This window comes from Suncus etruscus, chromosome 2, assembly GCF_024139225.1.
Source record: "Suncus etruscus isolate mSunEtr1 chromosome 2, mSunEtr1.pri.cur, whole genome shotgun sequence".
In the NCBI taxonomy this organism is placed as follows: Eukaryota; Metazoa; Chordata; class Mammalia; order Eulipotyphla; family Soricidae; genus Suncus; species Suncus etruscus.
Window position 1 is genome coordinate 136,211,225 of NC_064849.1, and position 25,427 is coordinate 136,236,651.

A 25,427-nucleotide genomic window follows, 5' to 3' on the forward strand; every position below is an offset into this window, starting at 1 on the left:
AACCTCTACTTTTCTACTCTACTAGACCCATATTCTTCACTTTGGTTTCCTGTACAGTGGTACATAAGTAGTTACTTATTTTGTACTTTTGAAAGAACAGCTAATTAAGGGTTGTATGATTCCACTCACTTGTTTGTTTTATGAAGAAATAATTACGTAAAATTATAGTTCTAGTAGCTGGAATCGTGTATAACATATTGTAGCTACTCAATATAGAAACGTTACCTGAATAGCTAACTATCACTTAGTATTGGACATTTCATACCAATACCAACAAGAAAAGTTAGACTAGTTTTGACCATAATCTCTATTCGAAGATTATCATTTCTTGTCTAAGGGGGAGAAACGATGTGAAGAAAGTAGAGAAAAGCAGGCTGGAGAGATAGCATAGTGGCGTTTGCCTTGCAAACAGCCGATCCAGAACCAAAGGTGGTTGGTTCAAATCCCGGTGTTCCATATGGTCCCCCGTGTCTGCCAGGAGCTATTTCTGAGCAGACAGCCAGGAGTAACCCCTGAGCAACGCTGGGTGTGGCCCCCCCCCAAAAAAAAAAGAAAGTAGAGAAAGGCAAATTTTAGTGCTTAAATAACTAAGAGATAAGCCTGGTCTAATATGCAATCTGGAAACCTTGTATTTTTTGCATTTATCATAGAGAAGAATTTTGCTTATAATCTTTCTTGTAATCTTGCTTAGCCATTGTTTGCAAAATACTTACACGGATTTTTTTATAATATATTTAAGCATCATGATTACATTCATGTTTGTAGTAGGGTTTCAGTTGTAGAAAAAGAATACGCCCCTTCACCAGTGCAACCTTTCCACCACCAATGCCCCCTTCCACCTCCCTTCTCCCCCATCCCCTTCCTATATTTGAGACTGGCATTTCATTTATCTCATTCACTACCATTGTCATGATAGTTGTTAGTGTGGTTATTTCTCTAACTGCACTCACCACTCTTCTTGGTAAGCTTCATATTGTGAGCCAGTTCTTGCAGCCCTCATCTCTATAATCTCTGTGTATTATTACAATAATATCTTTTATTTTCCTTAAATCCCATAGATGCGTGAGACTATTTTTATAATAGTTTCCATGACCATTCATATATAAGAAAATTTCATAAAAGGGGAATAAGAAGGATAAAAGATAATTTTTTGTGGTTTAGTTTGGAACAATATACACCTAAAATGGACCTGTTATACTGGCAAGCTGGGGATTACAGGGGAGTTTGTATGGGATGGTCCTTAGGAACATGCATAGAAAGAGATTGACACTGGTGGTGGGATTGGACATGATACATTGTATGTTTGAAACCAGCTATGAAGGAATTTGTAAATCACAATGGTTTCAATAAAATTAAACTTAATTAAAAAATAGATACATGGATGCCTTGTGTGATTAGCCACACTCTCCTTTATGCTTCTACTAATTCCAGCTCTTTTTACTGGGGAGAGGAGAGAACTAGGAAACTAAAAGCTAAATGAGTTCACCTTTTTTTTTTTTATTCTAAACTCTGGGAGAAAAAAAAACAGTGCTAAAAACTCTGATCTGGAATAGGAAGAGAAATTCAAAGAAAATGAAAAGAAAGAACAAAAAGGTGAATAATAGAAAAATATGTGCAGGATCCCCTGCATTCTTTCTCTTTCTTTTTCTTCTTTTTCTTTCTCTCTCTCTGAATTGATTAACTTTTAGATTGGAAAGTTTGAATTTGGTTACTAGATCAGAAACATTTCTATCATTAGATCTGCATTTATTCTCTCAGTATGATGGCCTTTAGTATTTCCAATTTAAGACCAAAGACACTGAACTCCAGTAGTGGGTGTTTGAATGAAATGAGTCTAGTGGGTCCCCAAATTCTATGACACAGTGAGCAATTGCCTCCATTCCACAATCCTCCCAGAAAACATATTTGCATATTTTTGTGTGTGGGCACCATGGCACCAATCCCAGCAGTCAGCCCCTGTTGGGATTGGGGGTGGGCGGGAGTGACAATCCCTGGCTTGTGTGTGGGGGCTAAGAGAGCTCCTACTCACCCTTTCCTGTTTTTCTTTGAATGCTCTCCTCAGGTTGGGTGGGCTCAGAATACTTTCAAAAATTTTCCACCGATCGGCTGTTTCCTCAGCTGTTCTGTCTCTCCTGTGTGGAGAGAATCAGCAGAAATGTGGGTGGAGGAGGGAAAACTGAGAGAAATATAGTACAGGGATTATCTGTGTAGGCTTGTAGAGAGAGAAGCTGTGTACTGAATGACAAATCTGTGAGACTCAATACGCCACCAAAGTAGTTGGTAGTGAACTTCCTGCTCACTTGCTTCCTGAGCTGTGGTCTGGGAAGACCCCATTTGAGTCTTCTTCTCCAACAGAAACTGCAGTGTGGTTGATTCTGGATGACGGGCCTGTTCCAAACATGGTGAAGCAGGTTCAGAATTGTCTGTCAAAGCTGGGTATTATAGCTGGGGTCACCTGCCACTCTATCTGGGCAATAAGGACAAAGAAGGAAGCATTTCTGATAAATAGTGCCTTGCACAGGAAATAATTATTTTCAGCATTTTTTTCTTTAAAGACAAGACTTTAAAATGTTTTTCTCTCTCTTTTTAATAAAAAACAAACAAACAAACAAACTTTAAATTGGGATTTTAGCACTTCAAAGGGTTCAATGTAAAGATATTTGACTTTCTCTAAAACCTCTGGGCAAAAGAAGGCGGACATTTCTGCCTCATACTTGCATCATATGTTGACAGGAGGGTCATTGGCATAACTGGACCTAAAGTTATTGAGTAATAAGGGATAATAGTCACCTCTGTGTGGTGTTGTTTTTCCTAACACAACTTGCCATGTCCTTCCTCAAAGAGGTTTTGGGAGAATGACTATAGGAAGATGATTCTCTTATCCTTACACCACATTCTTGGCATTTGGGCTTTTTATTTTTCCTGAATGATGTCTTTCTTTTATGAAGTGAATATGATTTAATTTTGATCATTTCAAATACCTGGTTTTATAGTAAAATCCCTGTCAATTGGAATGCAATTTGTTTCTTCACTTCACTTTATGTTCTGTTGATTTCCAAACATATAAAATAAAAAACCTGAAGTATAATAAAATCTTTAAAAAACAAGCCTATAGGAACAATCAAGAGCTAGACAATGCATGGGTGAGGAAATTGTACCAGAAAGCTCAGATTAAAATAGTATCTCAGTGGAACATAAAATTTAAATATGAACTTCCTGTCAACTAAGGTGAAAATAGGAGGGAGAGAGAGCAAGAGGGAGAAAGAGATGAAGAGATTACATAACTCCCTATTTTTTTTTGTAAAGGAAGCACAACATTTTATGGAGGCAATTATGTTTCTTGACATCAGTTCTAAGATGAATTTTTCATGTAGATATTTATATAAGGGCTATTGAACGAAATAATAGTGATTACCTTTAAGAGCAGTTTTTACCAAAAATGTAAAAACATTTCCTACATCACTATTTTAGAAACTGGATTTTAACACATCAAGTTAAATCACTGCTGTGCAGGGAGTTAGTGGGGAGCCCAAGTCCACAGATGTGGCCTCTGAGTGCTAAAAGCAAGCATGGAGGATCTGGAGCAATGAACATTCCAAGGCTCCTGGGATTTCTGTCTGAGGCTAAATGGCATCATTTAGGCTTCGGAGGGTAACTGTAGAGAAAACCCATACCTAAAATGCTGGAGTTCTTTAGCACTTTGGTTTTATAAAAGATTTTGATTACAGGGAAGCCCAAGTTCTAGGCATGGCAGCATTTAACTTTCATGTTCTATATCTAGTGATTATGAACACTTAGTAATGTGTAGTTAACATCAAGTTCCATAATAGTTTCATTTATCAAATAAGCCATGGCCAAATTTTTTATTAAGTTTAAAAATTCATAAGTAAAATTTTTTCTTCTTAATTCTGATTTTAGTTTTTAAAAATATTTTCATTTTTAAAATTGTGTTTTCTGTTTTGGGGGGCCACACCTGGTGGATCAAAGGGGTTACTCCTGGCTCTGCACTCAGAAATTACCCCTGGAGGTGCTTAGAGGAATCATATGGGGTACCAGAGATAGAACTCAGATTGGCCGCTTATAAGACAAGATTTCTACCTGCTGTACTGTTGCTCCAGTCCCTAAAAGTATTTTTATTTTAAATATTTGGTCTAAGGGTAAAACTCAGTGGTGTTTAGGACTTACTCTGAACATTCAGGAATCATTCTTGGTGGTGTTTGAGGGACTACATGTGGTGCCCAATATCTAACCTGGGTTAGCCATGTACATTCTTGCTGTACTTGATCTGGTCCCAAAGTTTTCATCTTCAACTATAAGTACATTTTTTTATCATTGACTTCTCATAACTCAGAATTTTTAGTTTTTAGTGAGTATGGGAAATATTCTTCCTATTTATGTTGTATATATTTTGTTGTATTTTTCTTCTTTTCTTTCTGTTTCTCCTTCTTATCCTCATCATCCTACACTATCATGTAATTACATTTCCCAAGTCTAACTGAGCATGGAAAGCAACAAGGATATTTGTTTAAGTTTAGATTCATAGACACCCTTTTCAAGGTTTCTATCCAGAAGGTACAATGTGCCACACAAATGTGAGAGATATATTACTAACTGGTACCCAAAAGTTTTACCAGTGTGCTCTGTTCACATTTTACATTAAGCAGGAATTGGCTGATTGGTTGAACATTGGTGTTGCCAAAAGGAATGCCAGCAAGAACCCACTGTGTTTTTAAAAAACAATTTATACTTAGCCATCTGTTATAATTGCACGGCAGCATTGTCCTTAGGTTGCTTCCAGGGGTCATGATATAGACTAGAGTCTATGCATTTTGTTTGTATGCATCATCCCAATATCCTTTAGGCCAAAAGTGGACTTAGATCCAGGCACTATTTGATGTAGCAGCACAGAGGACAGTCTCTTTTCCTGTTTTTACCAAACAGGTAGGTTACCTTAACTTAATTTTCTTTTTTTTAAAGCTGAACAACCCTTCCTTCTTTTTTATTTTTTAGGGTTTTTTTTTAGGTTTGCTTTATTTTTTTTTTATAAATTCTTTAACTGAATCACTGTGAAATACACAATTACAAAATTGTTTATGATAGAATTTCATTCATATAATGTACAATGCCATTTATCAGTGCACATTTTCTTTCTTTCTTTCTTTCTTTCTTTCTTTCTTTCTTTCTTTCTTTCTTTCTTTCTTTCTTTTCTTTCTTTCTTTCTTTCTTTCTTTGTTTCTTTCTTTCTTTCTTTCTTTGTTTCTTTCTTTCTTTCTTTCTTTCTTTCTTTCTTTCTTTTTCTTTCTTTCTTTCTTCTTTCTTTCTTTCTTTCTTTCTTTCTTTCTTTCTTTCTTTCTTTCTTTCTTCTTTCTTTCTTTCTTTCTTTCTTTTCTTTCTTTCTTTCTTTCTTTCTTTCTTTCTTTCTTTCTTTCTTTCTTTCTTTCTTTCTTTCTTTTCTTTCTTTCTTTCTTTTCTTTCTTTCTTTCTTTCTTTCTTTCTTTCTTTCTTTCTTTCTTTCTTTCTTTCTTTCTTTTTTTTTTTTTTGGTTTTTGGGTCACATTGGCAGCGCTCAGGGGTTACTCCTGGCTCTATGCTCAGAAATTACTCCTGGCAGGCTCAGGGGACCATATGGGATGCTGGGATTTGAACCACCGACCTTCTGCATGCAAGGCAAACGCCTTACCTCCATGCTATCTCTCCGGCCCCATCAGTGCACATTTCTTGCACATAAATGTCCCCAGCTTCTCTCCCATCCTTACCCCTGTCCTCCCCCCTGCCTGCTTCGTGGCAGCCATTTTTTTTCTCTGTCACTCTCTCTGCCGTTTTTTTTTTCTTTTAGACTCTGTAGTTTGCAATAATGGTTCTGAGAGGATATCATGCATATCATTTTATCTCCTTTCAGCACCCAATTCTTGTCCAAAGTGATCATTTCCATTGTGATAATTGTCACAGTGGTCACTTCTTTGCCATAACTTCACTCCTCCATTATTTGTGGCAAGCTTTCTACCATAAACTGGGACTTTTGGCCCTCACCCCTTCCCTCTATTGCAACTAATGGTTGAAATATTTAATTCCTAGAGAAGCTATTTTAGAAAGTTCAAGCTCATATACATTCTGCAAACACATTAAGTCAATTCTGAACACCAGATCTTTTAACACAGCTCTGAAAGGAAATTAATTTTAGATAGATAATATGAACATATGGTACAAATCCAAAAGATTCAAAAATGAATGCCATGAAAATGATCTCCTTTCTACCTATACTTCACATATATAAATTTCCTTTGCAAATTCTTACCTGATTTACATTTATCCTTTCACATATGCATAATATGACAACTACCTATATATTTTCTTTTTCTTTTACTTTTTGGGCAATACCCAGCGGTGCTCCTGGCTCAGAAATCTCTCCAGGCAGGCTTAGGGGACTATATGGGATGCTGGGGATTGAACCTAGGTCAGTCACATGCAAGACAAATACCCTACCTGCTGTGCGATTGCTCCAGATTTTTCAGCAAATGGTAGCATACCTTATAAACTATAAACATACTCCTTTTTTTTTTTTTTTGGTTTTTGGGCCACACCCGACGGTGCTCAGGGGTTACTTCTGGCTGTCTGCTCAGAAATAGCTCCTGGCAGGCACGGGGAACCATATGGGACACCGGGATTCGAACCAACCACCTTTGGTCCTGGATCGGCTGCTTGCAAGGCTGTGCTATCTCTCCGGGCCCTACATACTCCTTTTTTGTTTTGTTTTTGTTTTTGGGTCACACCCAGTGACATCAGGGGTTACTCCTGCCTCTGTGCTCAAAAATTGCTCCTGGCTTAGGAGACCATATGCTGGGGGATCAAACCACAGTCCATCCTAGGTCAGATGCATGCAAGGCAAACGCCCTACTGCTGCAACATCACTCTGGCCCATAAACATATTCTTACTACTTAGATTGGGGGGGTTACTGGAGAAATAGTACAAGGTTTAAGGAACTTGACTTGCATGCAGCTGGCCCTAATTTGGATTTTTAGCAGCACCTGATTTGAATTTTTGAACACCACCAGAGGTCATTTCTGAGCACAGAAGCAATGATAGGTTAACTCCTGAGAACCCCTGGATGTGGCTCATCCTCCTCCCCTCTAAAATTCTTGAAAAGCATTGGGTATCAATACTTATGGACTTCTTTCAATTTTGTTTGTTAAAAGGTGCTTTCTTTCGTTGGTTTTGGGGGAAATACTCAGGGTTGTTCAGGGGTTATTCCTGACCTTGTGCTTAGACATGAGCCCTAACAGAGCTCAAAGGACAATGTACAATGCTTGGGACTGAAGTGTGGCAGTCATTGAGATGCAAAGGAAGTGTTTTAACCCCTGTACTACAGGCACTTATATCATTTCCTTTATCAGGGAAAGAGTCTTGTACACATATAATTTCATAAAATGTAAATCTATCTATAGGATAACTTCTTATCAGTAAAGTTATTGGTGAAAGGGTATGTATGTTTTCAATTTTGAGAATATTACCAGATTGTTTCCATGGGGTTGTTTACTTTCTGTCTAGAAGCATGCAAGAGTATAAAACGTTCTTTACACCCTTGCCAACACAGGATGGGAGAAAACTTTAGATCTTTGACAAATTAATATGTAGAAAATGAAATCGTTAAAGTTAATTGTGTATTTTTATGATTAAATTGAAGATCTTGTTGTGTTCCAGCATTACCTACTTGCTTCTCTATTAATAAATATTAATAGATAATAATATTTATTAGGATGTTTTCCTAATAGATATTCTTTAGGTCAATTTAGTTGAGTTTGTCAGTCTCTTTTAAAAATAGCTGTTAGGGTCAGAAAGATCGTATAGGAGTTAAGTTGTTTAATCCCAGCATTAGTTCCCAGTGCCCCTTTCACCTCTTGCAAATTTGCTGGGTAAGCCCTGGAGGCCTAAAGCACCCAGGGAGTCCTGGTGATTGTTGACAATCAAAATGCCTGACTATCATTGCATCTTCCAGCCTTAGCACTGAATAGAGTTTGGTGAAGCGCACAGGAAGAGGTCCCTGGGCCCCTGAGAACTGCTTTGGAGCACCCCCTCAATAAAATAAAATATATTTTAGTTTTCTAATTATACTTTATATTCCTTTTTCTCTCTTCTTTCACCCTTTTTTCTCTCTGTATTCTCTCATTGTTTTTAAGGGATTGAATTTTAATTAATTTATTTTGCTGGACATTTTTCTATTTTTCCTTTCTCATTTTCTCTCTTCCTTTTTCCTTTCTCTTTCTCTATTCTTTTCTTCCTTTCTCTTTCTCTTTCCTTTCTCCTTTGTTCCCTCCCTGACTCCCTTCCTCTCCTCCCTCCCTCCCTCCTCCCTCCTTCTTTCCTTCCTTCCTTCCTTCCTCCTTCCTTCTTCCTTCCTTCCTTCCTTCCTTCCTTCCTTCCTTCCTTCCTTCCCCCTCCTCCCTCCCTCCCTCCCCTTCCTTCCTCCTTCCTCCTTCATCCTTCCTTCCTTCCTTCCTTTTCCTTCCTTCTTCCTTCCTTCCTTCCTTCCTTCCTTCCTTCTTCCTTCCGTCCTTCCTTCCTTTCTCTTTTCTTCTCCCTCCTCCTCCCTCCCATCCTTCCTTCCTTTCTTTCTCTTTTCTTCTCCCTCCCTCCCTCCTTCCCTCCCTCCCTTCCTTCTTTTCTCTTTTCTTCTCCCTCCCTCCATTCCTTCCTTCCTCCTCCCTTCCTTCCTTCCTTTCTCTTTTCTTCTCCCTCCCTCCCTTCCTTCCTCCTCCCTCCCTTCCTTCCTTTCTTTCTCTTTTCTTCTCCCTCCCACCCTCCCTTCCTCCTTCCTTCCTTCCTTCCTTTCTCTTTTCTCCTCCCTCCCTTCCTCCCTCCCTTCCTTCCTTTCTCTTTTCTTCTCCCTCCCTCCCTCCCTTCCTCCCTTCCTTCCTTCCTTCCTTCCCTCCTTTCTTCCTTCCTTCCTTTCTCTTTTCTCCTCCCTCCCTTCCTCCCTCCCTCCCTTTCTTTCTTTCTTTCTCTTTTCTTCTCCCTCCCTCCCTCTCTCCCTTCCTTCCTTCCTTCCTTCCTTCCTTCCTTCCTTCCTTCCTTCCTTCCTTCCTTCCTTCCTTCCTTCCTCTTTTCTCCTCCCTCTCTCCCTTCCTCCCTCCATCCCTTCCTCCCTCCCTTCCTTCCTTTCTTTCTCTTTTCTTCTCCCTCCCTCCCTCTCTCCCTTCCTTCCTTCCTTCCTACCTTCCTTCCTACCTTCCTTCCTTCCTTCCTTCCTTCCTTCCTTCCTTCCTTCCTTCCTTCCTTCCTTTCTCTTTTCTCCTCCCTCTCTCCCTTCCTCCCTCCATCCCTTCCTCCCTCCCTTCCTTCCTTTCTTTCTCTTTTCTTCTCCCTCCCTCCCTCTCTCCCTTCCTTCCTTCCTTCCTTCCTTCCTTCCTTCCTTCCTTCCTTCCTTCCTTCCTTCCTTCCTTCCTACCTTCCTTCCTACCTTCCTTCCTTCCTTCCTTCCTTCCTTCCTTCCTTCCTTCCTTCCTTCCTTCCTTCCTTCCTTCCTTCCTTCCTTCCTTCCTTCCTTCCTTCCTTCCTTCCTTCCTTCCTTCCTTCCTATATCAAATCACTGTAAGACACAGAATTAACAAGTTTCTGACAGTTAAGTTGTTGAGTTTAAGTCATACAATGTTCCTATTCCTATTCCCTCACCCGTGTTCATTTTCTTTCTTTCTTTCTTTCTTTCTTTCTTTCTTTCTTTCTTTCTTTCTTTCTTTCTTTCTTTCTTTCTTTCTTTCTTTCTTTCTTTCTTTCTTTCTTTCTTTCTTTCTTTCTTTCTTTCTTTCTTTCTTTCTTTCTTTCTTTCTTTCTTTCTTTCTTTCTTTCTTTCTTTCTTTCTTTCTTTCTTTCTTTCTTTCTTTCTTTCTTTCTTTCTTTCTTTCTTTCTTTCTTTTTTTTTTTGTGGCACATCTCTGAGGATGTCTTATTTCCTCTCTGCCTCTGGGGCCAGTTTTTATTTTTTATTTAAACACCTTGATTACATACATGATTGTGTTTGGGTTTCAGTCATGTAAAGAACACCACCCATCACCAGTGCAACATTCCCATCACCAATGTCCCAAATCTCCCTCCTCCACACCTGACCCCTGCCTGTACTCTAGACAGGCTTTCCATTTCCCTCATACATTATCATTATTAGGACAGCTCAAAATGTAGTTATTTCTCTAACTAAACTCATCACTCTTTGTGGTGAGCTTCCTGAGGTGAGCTGGAACTTCCAGCTCTTTTCTCTTTTGTGTCTGAAAATTATTATTGCAAGAATGTCTTTCGTTTTTCTTAAAACCCATAGATGAGTGAGACCATTCTGCGTTTTTCTCTCTCTCTCTGACTTATTTCACTCAGCATAATAGATTCTGTGTACATCCATGCATAGGAAAATTTCATGACTTCATCTCTCCTGACAGCTGCATAATATTCCATTGTGTATATGTACCACAGTTTCTTTAGCCATTCATCTGTTGAAGGGCATCTTGGTTGTTTCCAGAGTCTTGCTATGGTAAATAGTGCTGCAATGAATATAGGTGTAAGGAAGGGGTTTTTGTATTGTATTTTTGTGTTCCTAGGGTATATTCCTAGGAATGGTATAGCTGGGTCATATGGGAGCTCGATTTCCAGTTTTTGGAGGAATCTCAATATTGCTTTCCATAAAGGTTGAACTAGACGGCATTCCCACCAGCAGTGGATAAGAGTTCCTTTCTCTCCACATCCCTGCTGGTGGGAATGTAGACTGGTCTAGCCTTTTATGGAAAACAATATGAACACTTATCAAACCTGTAGATATTGAATTCCCTCATGACTCAGCAATACCTCTCCAGGGAATATATCCTAGAGACCCAGAAACACAATGCAAAAAGACATATGCATTTCTATATTCATTGCTGAATTATTTACAATAGCTAGAATTTTGAAACAACCCAAGTGTCTGAGAAAAGATGAGTGGATAAAGAAGCTGTGGTGCATCTGTGCATTGAAATATTATGCAGTTGTTAGGAAAACTGAAGTCATGGAATTTTCTTATACATGGACAAAGCTGGAGAGTATTTTTCTGAGTGAAATTAGCTAGAGGGAAAAGAGACAGAATGACTGTACTGTGGAATATAAGAAAAGATACAGTATGGTAATAATATCCAAAGACAATAAAGATGAGGGTCAAGAGGCCTGGTCCATGATAGGAAGCTTGCCACAAATAGTGAGGAGAGTGTAGTTAAGTCAAAGAAGGGATTACTATGCCAATGATGCTAGGTCAGGAAATGATCACTCTGGACAAGAACTGGGTGCTGAAAAGAGGTAAAGTGATTCACTTTATACATGATACCCTTTCAGTAGAATATTGCAAAACAGTGTGTAAAGGAAAAAAGGATGATGGGGATGGGAAGAGAGAAAGAGAGAGAAGAAACAGAGAGAGAAACAAGAAAAGTATTGGCCATAGAGGCAAGTAGGGGGAAGGCAGGAGGAAAACTTGGAAATGTGCACTGGTGAATGGATAGATGTTCAACATTGTATATCTAAACCCAATCATGAAAAACTTTGTAATTGTATCTCATAATGATTCAATTAAATGTTATTAAAATTTTTATTATTATTAAATTAAAGTTTTTATTAAATTTTATTTAAAATAAAACACTTTGCCTTTTCTAATTTAAAATGTTTCTCTTAGTGAAATCTCCCAAACCTGTGTTAACCTTTATTATAAAATAATAAAATAATGAAATTGCTGTTTTTATTATCACATTGTGTTTAGGATTATTATTAATGTGGATTTTCCATTTCTGACACTTCTTTTATTTTTTAATATAATTTTTATTTTGATCATAGTGGCTTACATATTGTTGACAATAATATTTTAGGTACATATTTACATAAAATCAGGGGGGATTCCCATCACCAAATTGTCCTCCCTACACCTCCGTTTTTGTCCTACCTCCCATTTCTTCTTCCCTCACCCCCAGGGCAGCTAGAATATGTGGTCCCCTCTGTATCTAACCTACTACTTAGTAGTTTTGCACCTGTTTGGTCTTAATGCCTCCCTTATTTCCCCCTCTAACTGGAGGCAGGACAGCTAGTTCAAGTTGCGTGGTTTTGCCTGAAAAAGAGAAAAGAAATAAACTGGGGTAAGAGTCTAATACGCCGAAAATGGGCGGAATCCTTCTAGAGGCTCTCATCATCGATTTGGGAGATGAAGGAGAAAAAGAAGGTGAAACACTCCACCAGTACCAAAAGAAGTGTTCTGACACTTCTTTTAAAAACAAATTTCTTTTTTTTCTTTTTTTGGTTTTTGGGCCACACCCGGCGGTGCTCAGGGGTTACTCCTGGCTGTCTGCTCAGAAATAGCTCCTGGCAGGCACAGGGGACCATATGGGACACCGGGATTCGAACCAACCACCTTTGGTGCTGGATCGGCTGCTTGTAAGGCAAACGCCGCTGTGCTATCTCTCCGGGCCCTCTTTTTTTGTTGTTACTATTTTATTGCTTATTTTTATACGATCTTTAGGATCAGCGTATTGTCCTCTCTGACCCTAAGATTTGTGGGGTTTGCTATCATATTAAGAAAAAATGGAAATTTTGTGATGCTATATTTTCCTATCTAAGGAATGATATGCATCTACTTTGTTTTCATCAGTAACACCTTTAAGAATGTTCCTCGTGTAAATCTTATAGTCTTGCTGTTTGGCAGCATTTAAAATATGTTCTTTAGGATTTGTTTTGTTTCATTTTGGGTGCTCACCTGGCAGTGCTAAGGGTACTCCTGGTTCTGCACTCAGAAATCACTCCTGGCAAGTTCTGGGGGACCATAAGAGGATGCTGGGGGTCAAGCCTAGGTCCACTGTATTCAAACCAAACAAACATCCTACCTGCTGTACTATTGCTCTAGCCCAAAAGGTCTTTAGTTTTATTCTCTATCTAGTTTTTATTTGTATGTAAAGGTTTCTTATTTTTTTAAACATTTTAATTGGTTTAACATATTCTTTTAAATAATACTACAGTTTTAGGAGCATAGTTTCACAGATTTTAATAGCCTCATTGCCCACCATAAAATTCTAGTGCCACTGTAAAAATGAGCCTTATAATTGATTCCTTCCACATCCCTATTCTTTTTCCTCTGACAATCACCATAGATTTTTACAATCTGTAACTTTGTTGGGGTTTGGTAGTTTGTTTGCTTTAGTTATTGATATTGCACATGTGAATAAAACCATCTTTTTACTTAAACCATTGTTTTACTCCCTAACTTACTTAAATTAACATAATCGCTTCAAGTTCAAGCCATAACTTGTTGAAAAATACATGATTTTACATAGTTCAGTTGTATTCTATTCAGTGCTATACTTCAATAATTAGCCATCTGTCAATGAGGATATGTGTTGATCCCATGTATTGGCTATTGTGAATATGCTGTTTTAGACATAGCAGATACATTTTGAATTATTATTTTTATTCTACATTTTATTCTATATTTATATAGTTGGGTATTATGAGTGGTATTGGTGGATCAGGTAGAATTTTTACTTATAGTTTATGTAAGGACTCTGTCATATTCCAAAGAGGCTGCATTCGTTTATATTCCCACTGACAGTGTACTGGAGTTGTTTTTTTATCTACACTCTTACCAATGCTTATTGTTTTCAGTGTTTTATTTTTCTTTCTTTTCTTTTCTTTTTTTTTTTTTTACATAGGCCATCTTCCCAAGTGGAAGGTACTCTTTTGTGGTTTTGATGTGCATTTCCCTAATGATAAGGCTTTATTTTTTTTACATGAATCTGTGAGTCATCTTTGAATAAGATTCTATTTAGGCCTTTTGCCCACTTTTATATTGGCTTGTTTTTGTTGTTGAGCTATGTGGATTCTTCAGGTATTTTAAATATTACTTTTCTAGACATCTGATGTACAAATGTCCTTCTTTCAATTTGTCAGTTGCCTTTTTGTTTTTGTGACAAACTTGCTTTGTTTTTGTGACACTTACTTTTTGCTGTGTGTAATGTGATATCCTTTACTTATTTATTTTCTTTTGTTTCTCTTGCCACTTTAGTTAAATCTTTGAAGTCACAGGCCAGGAGTTTTTTGGTTCTTTTTTTTTTTCCCATGTATTTTATGGTTTGGGTTTTGATACCTATAATATATTTAATCCATTTAAAAAATTTTGTTTATGGTTTTAAACATTAATTCCTTGTTTGCTTAGGTTTGGTCTCATATTTATATATAAATAGAATTGTTCCATGAAAAAATATCACTGGGATTGCATTAGTTTTACAAATAACTTTCAGTAAGATGTAAATGTAACAATATAAATTCTTCAAATTTATGAGCATGGACTATCTTTACATTTGTGTTTTCTACTTCTTTTAATAGTGTCTTACAGATTTTAGTGTGCTCATTTAACTTTGTTAAGTAAACTCTGTACTATTTTATCCTTTTTGATATATTTATACATTGGACTGTTTTCTTAATTGTTCTTTATTCTAATTTATAGTTTGTGTTTAGAACGCAATAGATTTTTACAATAGATTTTTTTATTTTTGTGTACTGTCACTTTACTGTATTTATTTATAGTTTCTATGAGGATTTTTGGTGGAGTCTTTAAGATTTTTTATGAATATTATCATGTCATCAGCAAATAATGTAGTTTTACTTATTCTTTCCTAAGTTAAATTCCTTTCTTTTTTTTTTTTTTTTGTTTTTGGGTCATGCCCAGCAGCGCTCAGGGGTTACTCCTGGGCTCTACACTCAGAAATCGCTCCTGGCAGGCTTAAGGGATCATATGGGATGCCAGGATTCGAATCACCATCCTTCTGCATGCAAGGCAAATGCCTTACTTCCACGCTATCTCTTCGATCCCATTAAATTCCTTCCTTCCTTCCTTCCTTCCTTCCTTCCTTCCTTCCTTCCTTCCTTCCTTCCTTCCTTCCTTCCTTCCTTCCTTCCTTCCTTCCTTCCTTCCTTCCTTCCTTCCTTCCTTCCTTCCTTCCTTCCTTCCTTCCTTCTTTTCTTTCTTCTTTTTTTTTTGTTTAGTTCTTCTAAGAGTTTCAATACTATATTGAACTATAGTGACTAGAATGGACATCCTAGTCTTAAGGAAAATTTTGGACTTTTCTCTACTGAGTATGGTATTAACTATGGATTTGTTATTTACGGGCTTATTATGTTGAGGTTTATTTCTTCTATTTTCAATCTATAGAGAGGTTTCTTAACAAATGGCTGTTGAATGTTATCTATTGACAATTTTCATCTTATTTTTTTTGTTACATTACATTTATTGATATGCATTTGGGAGGGCTTTCCAAGCATTACTCAGTGAACCTGGGGTCACTCCTGGCAACATTTAGTCTATTGGGCAGAAGGACTCTATTCTTAGCTCTGTGATACAATGCTGGGTGCCACTAGGGCCATACCTGGAGACTTCAGGGCTATACTTAGCAGTGCTTAGGCAGTCAAGTACTGCTAGCATTTGAACTCAAGTTGTTTGGGAATGTAAAACATGCATCCCTGCAAATTCAACTATCTCCCTGGTTTCTGATATGCCTATGTATATCAGGACCACACCCAACAGTACTTAGGAATTACTCCTGGCTGTGTGCTCAGAGGTTACTTCCAGTGGTGCTCAGGGGACTATATGTGATACCAAGGATCAAACCTGGGTCGGCTGCATCTAAAACAAGTGATTTATCTGCTGTACTATTTCTCCTGCCCTCAAATATGCATATTTTGAACCATATTGTATCCCTAGAATGAATCCCACTTGGTTATGCTTTTTCATCATTTTTGCTTTATTGCTAGATTTATTCACTATATCCAGGATCTCATTGAGGAGTTTTGCATGTGTACATTAGAGACATGATCTATACTTTATTTTGTGTTTGTACTGTTCCAGTCTGGTTTTGAACTTAGTGTAATGCTGACCTGGTAAAGTGTGTATAGGAATATTTTTCTGTTATTGTTTTGTTTTGTTTTGGTGTGGAGGGAGTGAAAGTCTGAATTTGGGCCACATGGGAGGTGCTCAGGACATATTCCTAGATCTGTGCTAAGGAGTGACTCCTGGTATAAGTCCATGGTTCAAACTGGACTCAGCTGTATGCAAGGCAAGAACCTTAATTCTAATACTCTCTCCAGTTGCCCATTCTGAGGAGTTTGAGAATGATAGGTATACTTTTTTTTAAAGTTTGGTGGAATTCCCTATAAAGTCTTCTGGCCTTGTGCTTTGCTTTTTGGTAGACTTTTGCTTTCTGATTCAGCTTATATTATTGTAATACATCTGTTCAAGCTTTCTACATCTTGTTCAATATTAGAGAGCTTTGTGATTCTACGAATTAACCAATTTCTTCGAAGTTGTCCAGTTTGCATATTGATGCTTGTAGTAGTCTCATAATCTTTTATATTTTAGTGTATTTATTTTATGTTAATTTCTTTTTAAGTAGGGGTTTTCTCTTTTTTTCCTTGGGAAGCCTAGTTAGTAGCTTATTTATTTCAACTCAAGTTTTTATTATTTCCGTTCACCTGCTTGCCTTTTGTTTGTACTTTTAGCTTCTATAGATGGAATGTTAGATATTTTATTAAGACTTGTCTTCTTTAATTAGAGGGCCAATTATTGCCATGGATATCCCTGTTACTAATGTTTTTGCTATATCCTATAAGAACAATAGCTTGGTTTTTATTTTTGTTGGTATCCAGATAATTTTTATTTCTTCTTTGGTTACTTCATCTACCCCAAAATTATTGAAAAGAATGATATTTAATCTTTATATATTTGAATTGTCCTATTTTTCTTAACAGTTTATTTTTATCTTCATACTATTGTGACCAAAAGAAAGGCTTAGTATTTTTTTTTTAAAAATATGCACCAAGACCAAACAGGTGCAAGACTACTAAGTAGTAGACTAGGTAGGTACAGAGGGGATCACATATTCTAGCAGCCCTGGGGGTGAGGGAAGAGGATATGGGAGGTAGGACAAAAACGGAGGTGTAGGGAGGACAAATTGGTGATGGGAATCCCCCGATTTTATGTAAATATGTACCTAAAATATTATTGTCAACAATATGTAAGCCACTATGATCAAAATAAAAATTATATTAAAAAATATTTTTATTTAGGGGCTGGAGCAGTAGGCTAGAGGTAAGGCATCTGCCTTGCAAGCACTAGTCTAGGATGGACCACAGTTCTATCCCCAGCATCCCATATGTTACCCCCAAGCCAGGAGCGATTTCTGATCGCATAGTCAGGAGTAACCCCTGCGCATAAACGTGTGTGGCCCAAAAACACACAAAATTTCTTTATTTATTAAGAATTATTTTATGTGGCTGGAGCAATAGCACAGCAGGTAGGGTATTTGCCTTGCATGCCTCTGACACATATTTGATCCCTGACATCCCAGATGGTCCCCTGAGCTTGCTAGGAGTGATTTCTGATCACAAGAACCAGGAGTAACACCTGAGCATCACTGGGTGTGGCCCAAGAAGCCAAATAAAAACCTTTTTTTTTTTTTTTTTTGTGGTTTTTTTTTTTTTTTGGGTCACACCCGGCAGTGCTCAGGGGTTATTCCTGGCTCCGTGCTCAGAAATTGCTCCTGGCAGGCACGGGGGACCATATGGGATGCCGGGATTCGAACCGATGACCTTCTGCATGAAAGGCAAACACCTTACCTCCATGCTATCTCTCCGGCCCCAAATAAAAACCTTTTATATTTATATTCTAACAGATTATATTTAAAAATATTTCATGTGCATATAAAATTGTATATTAATTTTGGGGGTATGAAAATTTCTCTGTATGACATGCCTGATTAATTACTTTATTTAAGGCCACTGTTTTTATGTTAACTTTCTATATGAATGATCTATTGACATAGTGCTATATTGAGATCTTCAACAGTTATTGAGTTACTGTCTACCATTTGCTTCAGGCTGTTAATAAATATTCAATATATTTAGGGACAGATATGTTTGGTACATAAATATTAATGACAATAATATCTTCTTAATAGATTCTCCACATGATCATTATATAGCATTTGTCTTTTCTTTATATTCTTATCTTTTGCTGTAAAGCTAGTTTATAGGACATAAATACAAAAGTTCCTACATCAACTTTTACTTTACCGTTGTTTTAGTGTTTAGTTTGAGCCACAACTGCTCATGTTTGGGGTTTACTCCTGATTCTGTGTTTAGGGAACACAATTGGTGGTGTGGTAAGCATATGTGTTGCTAGGAATTGAACCTATGTTGGCTACTTGCAAGGCAAGTGCCTTACCCACTCTCTGGCCCTTCTCTACATTGTTTTTATAATAATAGATTGTCACATGACGCCTAACTATGGTTTTACCACATTTTTTGATAGCAGTACTGGGAAATCACATATCTGGCTGCAGTGCTTAAGCACTCTGCCACAGTGCTTTTAGTTATGGTACTTGCTCATTTTAGTTGGGTTTCTTGACAACACATTAGAGGTTTTAGTTCCAATAAAAAGGCACTTTTAGCTCATCATATATATATATATATATATATATATATATTTAAACCTCCTGTGTCGACCTTGTCAGCCAGCGAGGGTCAACTTTCATCCTCTTGGTTCATTTGGGACTCAGTATATTCCTCCCTCTGATGACTGGGAAAGAATGGGTCTCATTCTTTCTGGGAACCAGAAATACTTTTTTCCATTCCAAAAATGCTTATATAGGACAAGAGAAACTGGGATATATGCAGGTTGTTAGGACTCAGCATAAACATAGGTAGGGGCGAGTGAGGCACCAGGGAGAGGATAAGCATAAACACTGGAGCTTAGGAGCAACACAGTGTGGATAGATAATCTCTCCTAAATTTAACCATCGTTCTCTGTGACGTTCTCTGTGAGGGAGAAGGGTGGCCTGGAGTCAAGCCCAACTAGTAACCACTGATCATAGAGAGATGGGTCCCCCCTTTATGCTGTTTTTCCCCTTCTCTGGAGACATGTCTCCAAAGTTTGCCTCAAGGATAATCCTCCAAACGTTGATCTATGAGGTTTCTTTTATTCTACATGATTCCATCTGCCAGGCAGTTTGTGAACAGTCACAAGGGAATGTAATACCTTCTTTAAACATTTCTTGTAGTATGCATCTGGTGGTCATAATTTCAACAGACTTATCTGGAACAACATATTTATCCATAATAGCCAATGGGTAATTTTGTAGCTTAGAGTACACTTAGCCAAAAAAACTAAAAAGTTTAGGATTGTGACTATGTCATTACATTCTCTCAGTCTTTAGATTTCCAGTTGAGAAACATGATGGTATTTTTTGTTAGCTTTGATTGATACCTTTGTATTGATTGGGGTATCTTTGTATTTCACTTTTTTCTTTTTGTTTTCTGGAAGTCTTTAATATTCCTCCTTTACTATTGTTTTTTACTAATTTAACAATGATGTATCTTGTACTTTTTTTTTGGATTTTGAAATGTAATTATTCTGTCAATTTCTTGAACTTTTATGTTTTATTATTTCCTATTTCAGCGATTATATTTTCAATGGGACTCTTTTTCCTTCTCTCTCTCCTTACACCCATTATAGTTTTTTCTTTCCTTCTAGTTAAGTATAACAATTTTCTGATGTTCTCTATTTTTCTAGATATTACTGCGCTCGTACCTTTGCCGTTCCTAGAATTTTATCTTCTATTTCACTTATCCTTTGTGCTTTAAGATAGTCTGTTTAAAGTTCTTTATCTGAAAGTTTTCATTTTATTCATTTCTTAATATCTAGTATCTCTGTTTATAGTATTTATTTATTACTTGGAATAGTTTTGGACCACACCTTGTGGAAGCTAGGGTCTACTCCAGGCTCTACGATCAGGCTCTCAAGACTCTCATATGGAGTGATACCATATTGGGATATCATATGTAGTGCTGGGGTTGAATTAGGGTTGAAAGTAAGAACTTTACCATTTGTGTGATTTCTTTCAAGAATTAAAAATTTTTTTGGGTCACACCCAGCAGTGCTCAGGGGTTACTCCTGGCTCCATGTTCAGAAATCACTTCTGGAAGGCTCGGGGGACCATATGGGATGCTGGGATTCGAACCAATGACCTTCTGCATGAAAGGCAAACGCCTTACCTCATTGCTATCTCTCTGACCCCAATAATTAGAATTTTTTTAATATCTCAGTCTTTTTGAAGAGGAATTACTTATATTCCTGTATTTCTTTTATTTCATTGATATTTCATTTTTGACTGGTATGAAATTGATATATATCATCAATTTTCCTCATATTATTTATTTTAATTTCTGTTAGGTTCCCCATTTCTGCATAATTAAGGTTAATTTCTAAATAATTTTCTTTAGGATTTATTGTCACTGGATTAGTTATTTTGGCATTTTATTTGCTTTTCCAGTGGGAAGCACTGTGGTTCTAGTTTGGCAGATATTTTTCTCAGAACCCTTATTGAAGATATTTAGAGTTGGGGTAAAAGAATCCATCTGTTAGGGAGTTCCTTTTGTCATCACACTGGGTGCTGAGGGCCTGTCTGGATATGAAGAACCAAACTTAGCCCTTCTTGTGACTAGAACCAAGCTCTCTTTGAGCCCAAAGTTTGTGGTCCCAGATTCCTTCTCTAATATCCAGTTCTGGGTATCTGTTGTTGTTGGCTTATTATGAGGATAGACGTCCCTGAATTTCTAAGAGCATAGAAAAAAACTGTCTTCCAGACTATGTCTGCTATAATTTCAGGGGTTCAATATCTTTCTTGAGCATCCAGTTGAAGATGGCCATGTGAATCACACTCTTCTCTATGAAGGAAATTACTTGAGTCCTGAAGGCAAACTTGTCTTCAAGATTAGCTCTGAAAGTGTGTGTGTGTGTGTGTGTGTGTGTGTGTGTGTGTGTGTGTGTATGTGTGTGTGTGTAAAAGTTTCATCTACTATACTATGTTTACTACCATTGCTAAGACTTAAGATTGGTCATAGCACCTGGTTTTGGATAACCTTGTGATTATTTCTTTCCTCTATAATGGAACTGACTAGGTCCATGGAGATGTGCATCTCCAAAATCCTGGCCCTTTCCCTGCCCAGACAGCACTTAGTAGTCAGAATGAAATGCTACCTGGTCAAAGCTATAGGTCAGGTATCTATAAACTGAGACTATTACAGATCCATCTGGGTCCACAAAACTTAGAGGGGAAAGAGATTTGACCAGAAAATTGGGTATGACTGCAAAGTGAGGATCGGGTTTTCATATAGACAGAGTTCAGTTTTAGTGCTCAGATTCCAGCAGACCCAAGTGGGTATTTCTCTGCTCAGTGAAGGAGTTCACTAGATTTCTGAAGAACTGAATACCCTCCAAATTGCGCCTCTCTTCTGGCTAAGTCTGCAGTTTGCACAACTGTAGCTGCATAGCTGAGCATGCGGCTGGAGCTCTGAACTTCCTTTCACTACCATGGCATTTTGGCCAACAGTTTTCAAAATGCAAGATTAAACATCCTTTGTAAGTGATAGATAGGTAGATAGATAGATGATAGATAGATATATAATTAATATTTATCTACTATAGTATTTTTTCTGGTTTAATTTTAAAGGGTTTATTCTTTGACACAATCTATTCCACTGTGCTTTATTGGTTAATGCTTTATAAGTGTTTTATGCTTCATGCCTGAAGATTTGTGATTTTTTAAATTAATTTCACACCTAGCTATCTTACTGAGTTTTCTTATTATGTGAATATTTCTCAACTTATTTTCTTGAAATCTTTATGTAAGTGGACAGATAGATGATCTGTAAGTTTAATTATTTTGCCTTCTAAATTCCAGTGATTTTTAAACCTTATGTCTGTCTCTCTTTAATGGGAGTGTTTTTAGTATTTCCTCATAAAGCATCAGGCCCTAATGATTGTTCACACCATATTCTTTTCAGTTCTTATGAAATTATTTTTGTCTAATTCTCCTAAGTTAGTCCTGGCAAACTTTTTGGTATTTCATTGAAAAAAGATAAAGCCTCAAAGTGCTCAAGCAAGAAAGCCAATATCTTTATTGGACATATGCCTGTTTCCCAGTGGGGTTCAGGCATTTCCCTGTGAAAAAAGAGTAGAATCTAGTCCCATGAATATGGCAGCTTGTCAGACTTCTAAGAAAACAGAAGGTCTCTTTTAAGTTATTAGTCTCAGGTCAGGAAAAATAGTACAGTGGGCAGGGTGTTTGCCCTGCATATAGCCAGTTCAGGTTCAATCTTCAACATCTCATACATTCTCTAAGCCTCACTAGGAATGATCTCTGAGCACAGAGCCAAGGATAAATTCTGAGCATTGCTGTGTGTACACATCCAACCTTCCTAAAAGAAAAAAAGATTCTAAGTGGTAGTTTCTCTCTGTCTTACAGCATTGACATTTAACTAATATCCTTTGTCCTACAGGAGAAAAGAGGAGGTTGAGATTCTTTTGAAGACCTCTTGGGCACTGAGCTCTGATTTTGCTCCATGCTGTGCTCATATTCCATCAATGATAATCAATTTGTAGATGTGTAAGAATGTGGTAGATGCTTCCCCTTATCTCAGTTCCCTAAAACCCATATACAAAGTCATTCCTCCACACTGCACCTTGGCACACACGCAAGAATCCCACACTTCATACCCAAAGTGAGACCTTTTATATCATATTTTGAATTACATTTTGAATTTTATTCTTGGCTTTAGTCTTCTAATATAATCAGATGAGTCACACTATTGATAAAGTTACTCTCACTTCTTTTCTTTCTTTTTTTTTTTTACTTTTTTTCTTTATTTAAACATCTTGATTACATATATGATTGTGATTAGGTTTCAGTCATGTAAAGAAAACCCCTCTTCACCAGTGCAACATTCCCACCACCAATGTCCCAAATCTCCCTCCATCCCACCCTACCCCCACCTGTACTCTAGACAGGCTTCTCTCACTTCTTTTCTAAGTGGCTTCTTATCTAACATCTTGTCGTTCCAATTGCTATTTGGACCATTTACTCCAATTTAAATAATCTATAAGCTTAAATCCTACTGAAAATTATGCAAAGATCACGATAATGCATGTTATCTGTTTCAGCATCAAACAGTATATTTATTTATTCTTAATTACAAAATCACAGTTTATAGATTTTCCTAACTTCTATGTGTTTACAAAGCTGGGACAGTGAACATGAAGATTTTATGACATTGAAGTGAGTTTATCTGGAATAAATAGTCATGAAAAAATTATTTGAGTTGTTTATTTTAGGGGGTTTGGAGGGCATACCTCATGATGCTCAGAGGCTAACTACTTATAACTCTACTGGGATCACTCCAGCAGTGCTAACGAGTCCATAGAGTGTAGAGATCAAACTTGGCAGGTACTCAGCCCTTTTAGATATCTAGCCTGTAAATGAGTCATTTATATTTGATTTTATCTGTTTTGTTTGTAGTGCCTAAGCACAGGATGGAAACCCATAAACAATAAAATATCACCGTATTCCTATGACATTTTTTGTTTTTATGCCTGATGCTTCTTATTTTGCAGATTTAAGAGAGTATTATGCTGTTTGTCAAATCTGCATCCCCTGTCCTCACACTGAAAGCAGGATCTGAGCCCATCATTTGACTTTTGCTCTGTGTAAAACTTATTCTTTAAATAAGTCCTACATACCTGCAATTGAGAACACATATAAAGTTTTTTTCCATAACATATAAAACTTCAGAACACCCAATAAAGCAGCAACTAGTCTTAACAAATGTCTAGTCTTTAGAGATGAATTTTCCTCACATATATTTTGCTACTTTTTTCAGAATTCAGGACATAGAAAAGGCATGTGCTAAGTGATCAATAATTATTTAATGAGTAAAGAAAGTCTGAAAATATGTTCTGGCTCAAGTATATTTATTGAGACATTAACTTTTATAATTAATGTTTATTTTAATATCTTCTAGGTCATCAATTTAAATAAGATAAGCAATACATCTGTCCCAGCATAATATTCTAGATATTAGTGGTGTATTACATTCTCAATGATAGGACATATTTTCTCCTTAAGTAACTAATAATTAGTTGCCAATGAACATGCGGCTTAGTTTCATCAATATCCTTTCAGTGTCTCTAAAGATAGTGCTCTCCATGGTCCAGTTCAAGTGGTAGACTCGAAATAACAGCCAATAACATTTGAATTTTACACTGACCTTTATGGGACACAGAGTCTAAACAGCATATATTACAAACAGGTCCCTGATGTTCCTCACTCCTCCTTCCTTCTGAGGTACATGCTGGGATTTTATGTTCTTTCAGACATAGGGTATCGCAGCTATTTTCAGATTTTCTGCTTTGTAAAATAATTAGTTTTGTAAACCAACCATACTTTCCTTTTTTCCAATTCTCTGTGTTATTCTTTAAGGTAGACACCAAGCTGTCAATAGAATTAGAAACAACAAGGGGAAAAATGGTATATCAGTCAGTAACAAAACAGGCTCAGTAAAAACAAAAATAAAGTAAACAGATAGTAAAAACAATCCAATCTATATTTCTGTACATGAACCTAATGCTATTCTCTTTTTGTCTTCACTGAGCACTGTTCACTTTGCCTTGCCTAGTAAAAGGACCCTAGATCCTTGCTACTCTGGTTAAGATTCTTTTACTTATAGGTAGTCTAGCTGGTAACTCTCTAAAGCCTCTCCTAGAGGAAAGTAAACGAAGAAACACTTATATCCTTTAGTTTCATAAATACTCTATCCCTGGTATCATAATGAAAGAGAATACAAAGGTAGCACAAAATTATCCCGAGTCTTTGACAGGTTCACAAAACTATATCTTCAAATTTACCAAGTTGAATGATTGGGGTCACAATGAACTTGGCAAATCACTGCCCATTGATATCACTATTAGCACTTTCCTTTAGTATACTATTAATGGATAGCTTTACTATTAATGGATGGCAATTTTTGGTGGGTTTTTTTTGTCACTTAGAATGATGTTTTTCTTCCCAGTATTATATTTGCTTTCAAAGATATTGTCTTATTTAGAAATCATCATTTTTCTATATGTCTGGTGACTTTGGCAGGACAGTTATGTACAGAATTTTCTCTCACCTTAAATTTTCCACAACTCATATCTGTTAATAAGATAATTTGAGTTTTTTATGTTATAGGTTGTTTTAACATCATCTTTATCTGAAAGTGACTTTCCCTCTAAATTGATCAATGATTGAAATATGATGAGTAATTTAGCATATGGATTATATTTAGCATATGGAATTATATTTAAACTATAATATTTCCCTTTGTATTTAGATCATTTTCTGGAATTAGAGGACTACAGCTGAAAGTTAATCTCCAACCCAATGATAATTACTTTTTCTACGTGAGAGCCATAAATACATTTGGGACAAGTGAACAGAGTGAAGCTGTTCTTGTTTCCACCAAAGGTAATTTCTCCTTTCGAATAGAACTATTTTTAAGCATTCCTCTTCTATCACCAGAG

At 36.9% G+C, this 25,427-nt stretch overlaps 1 protein-coding gene across 2 annotated transcripts in view; it reads left to right on the forward strand.

Moving 5' to 3' along the window:
- Window positions 1–25,427, forward strand: part of CMYA5 (cardiomyopathy associated 5) — a 707,985-nt gene that overhangs the window by 90,709 nt on the left and 591,849 nt on the right. For both annotated transcript variants that reach the window (XM_049766034.1, XM_049766033.1), the window contains exon 10: window positions 25,238–25,371. In XM_049766034.1, coding sequence (XP_049621991.1) covers window positions 25,238–25,371 — 134 coding nt within the window. The remainder of the gene's footprint in view (window positions 1–25,237; window positions 25,372–25,427) is intronic.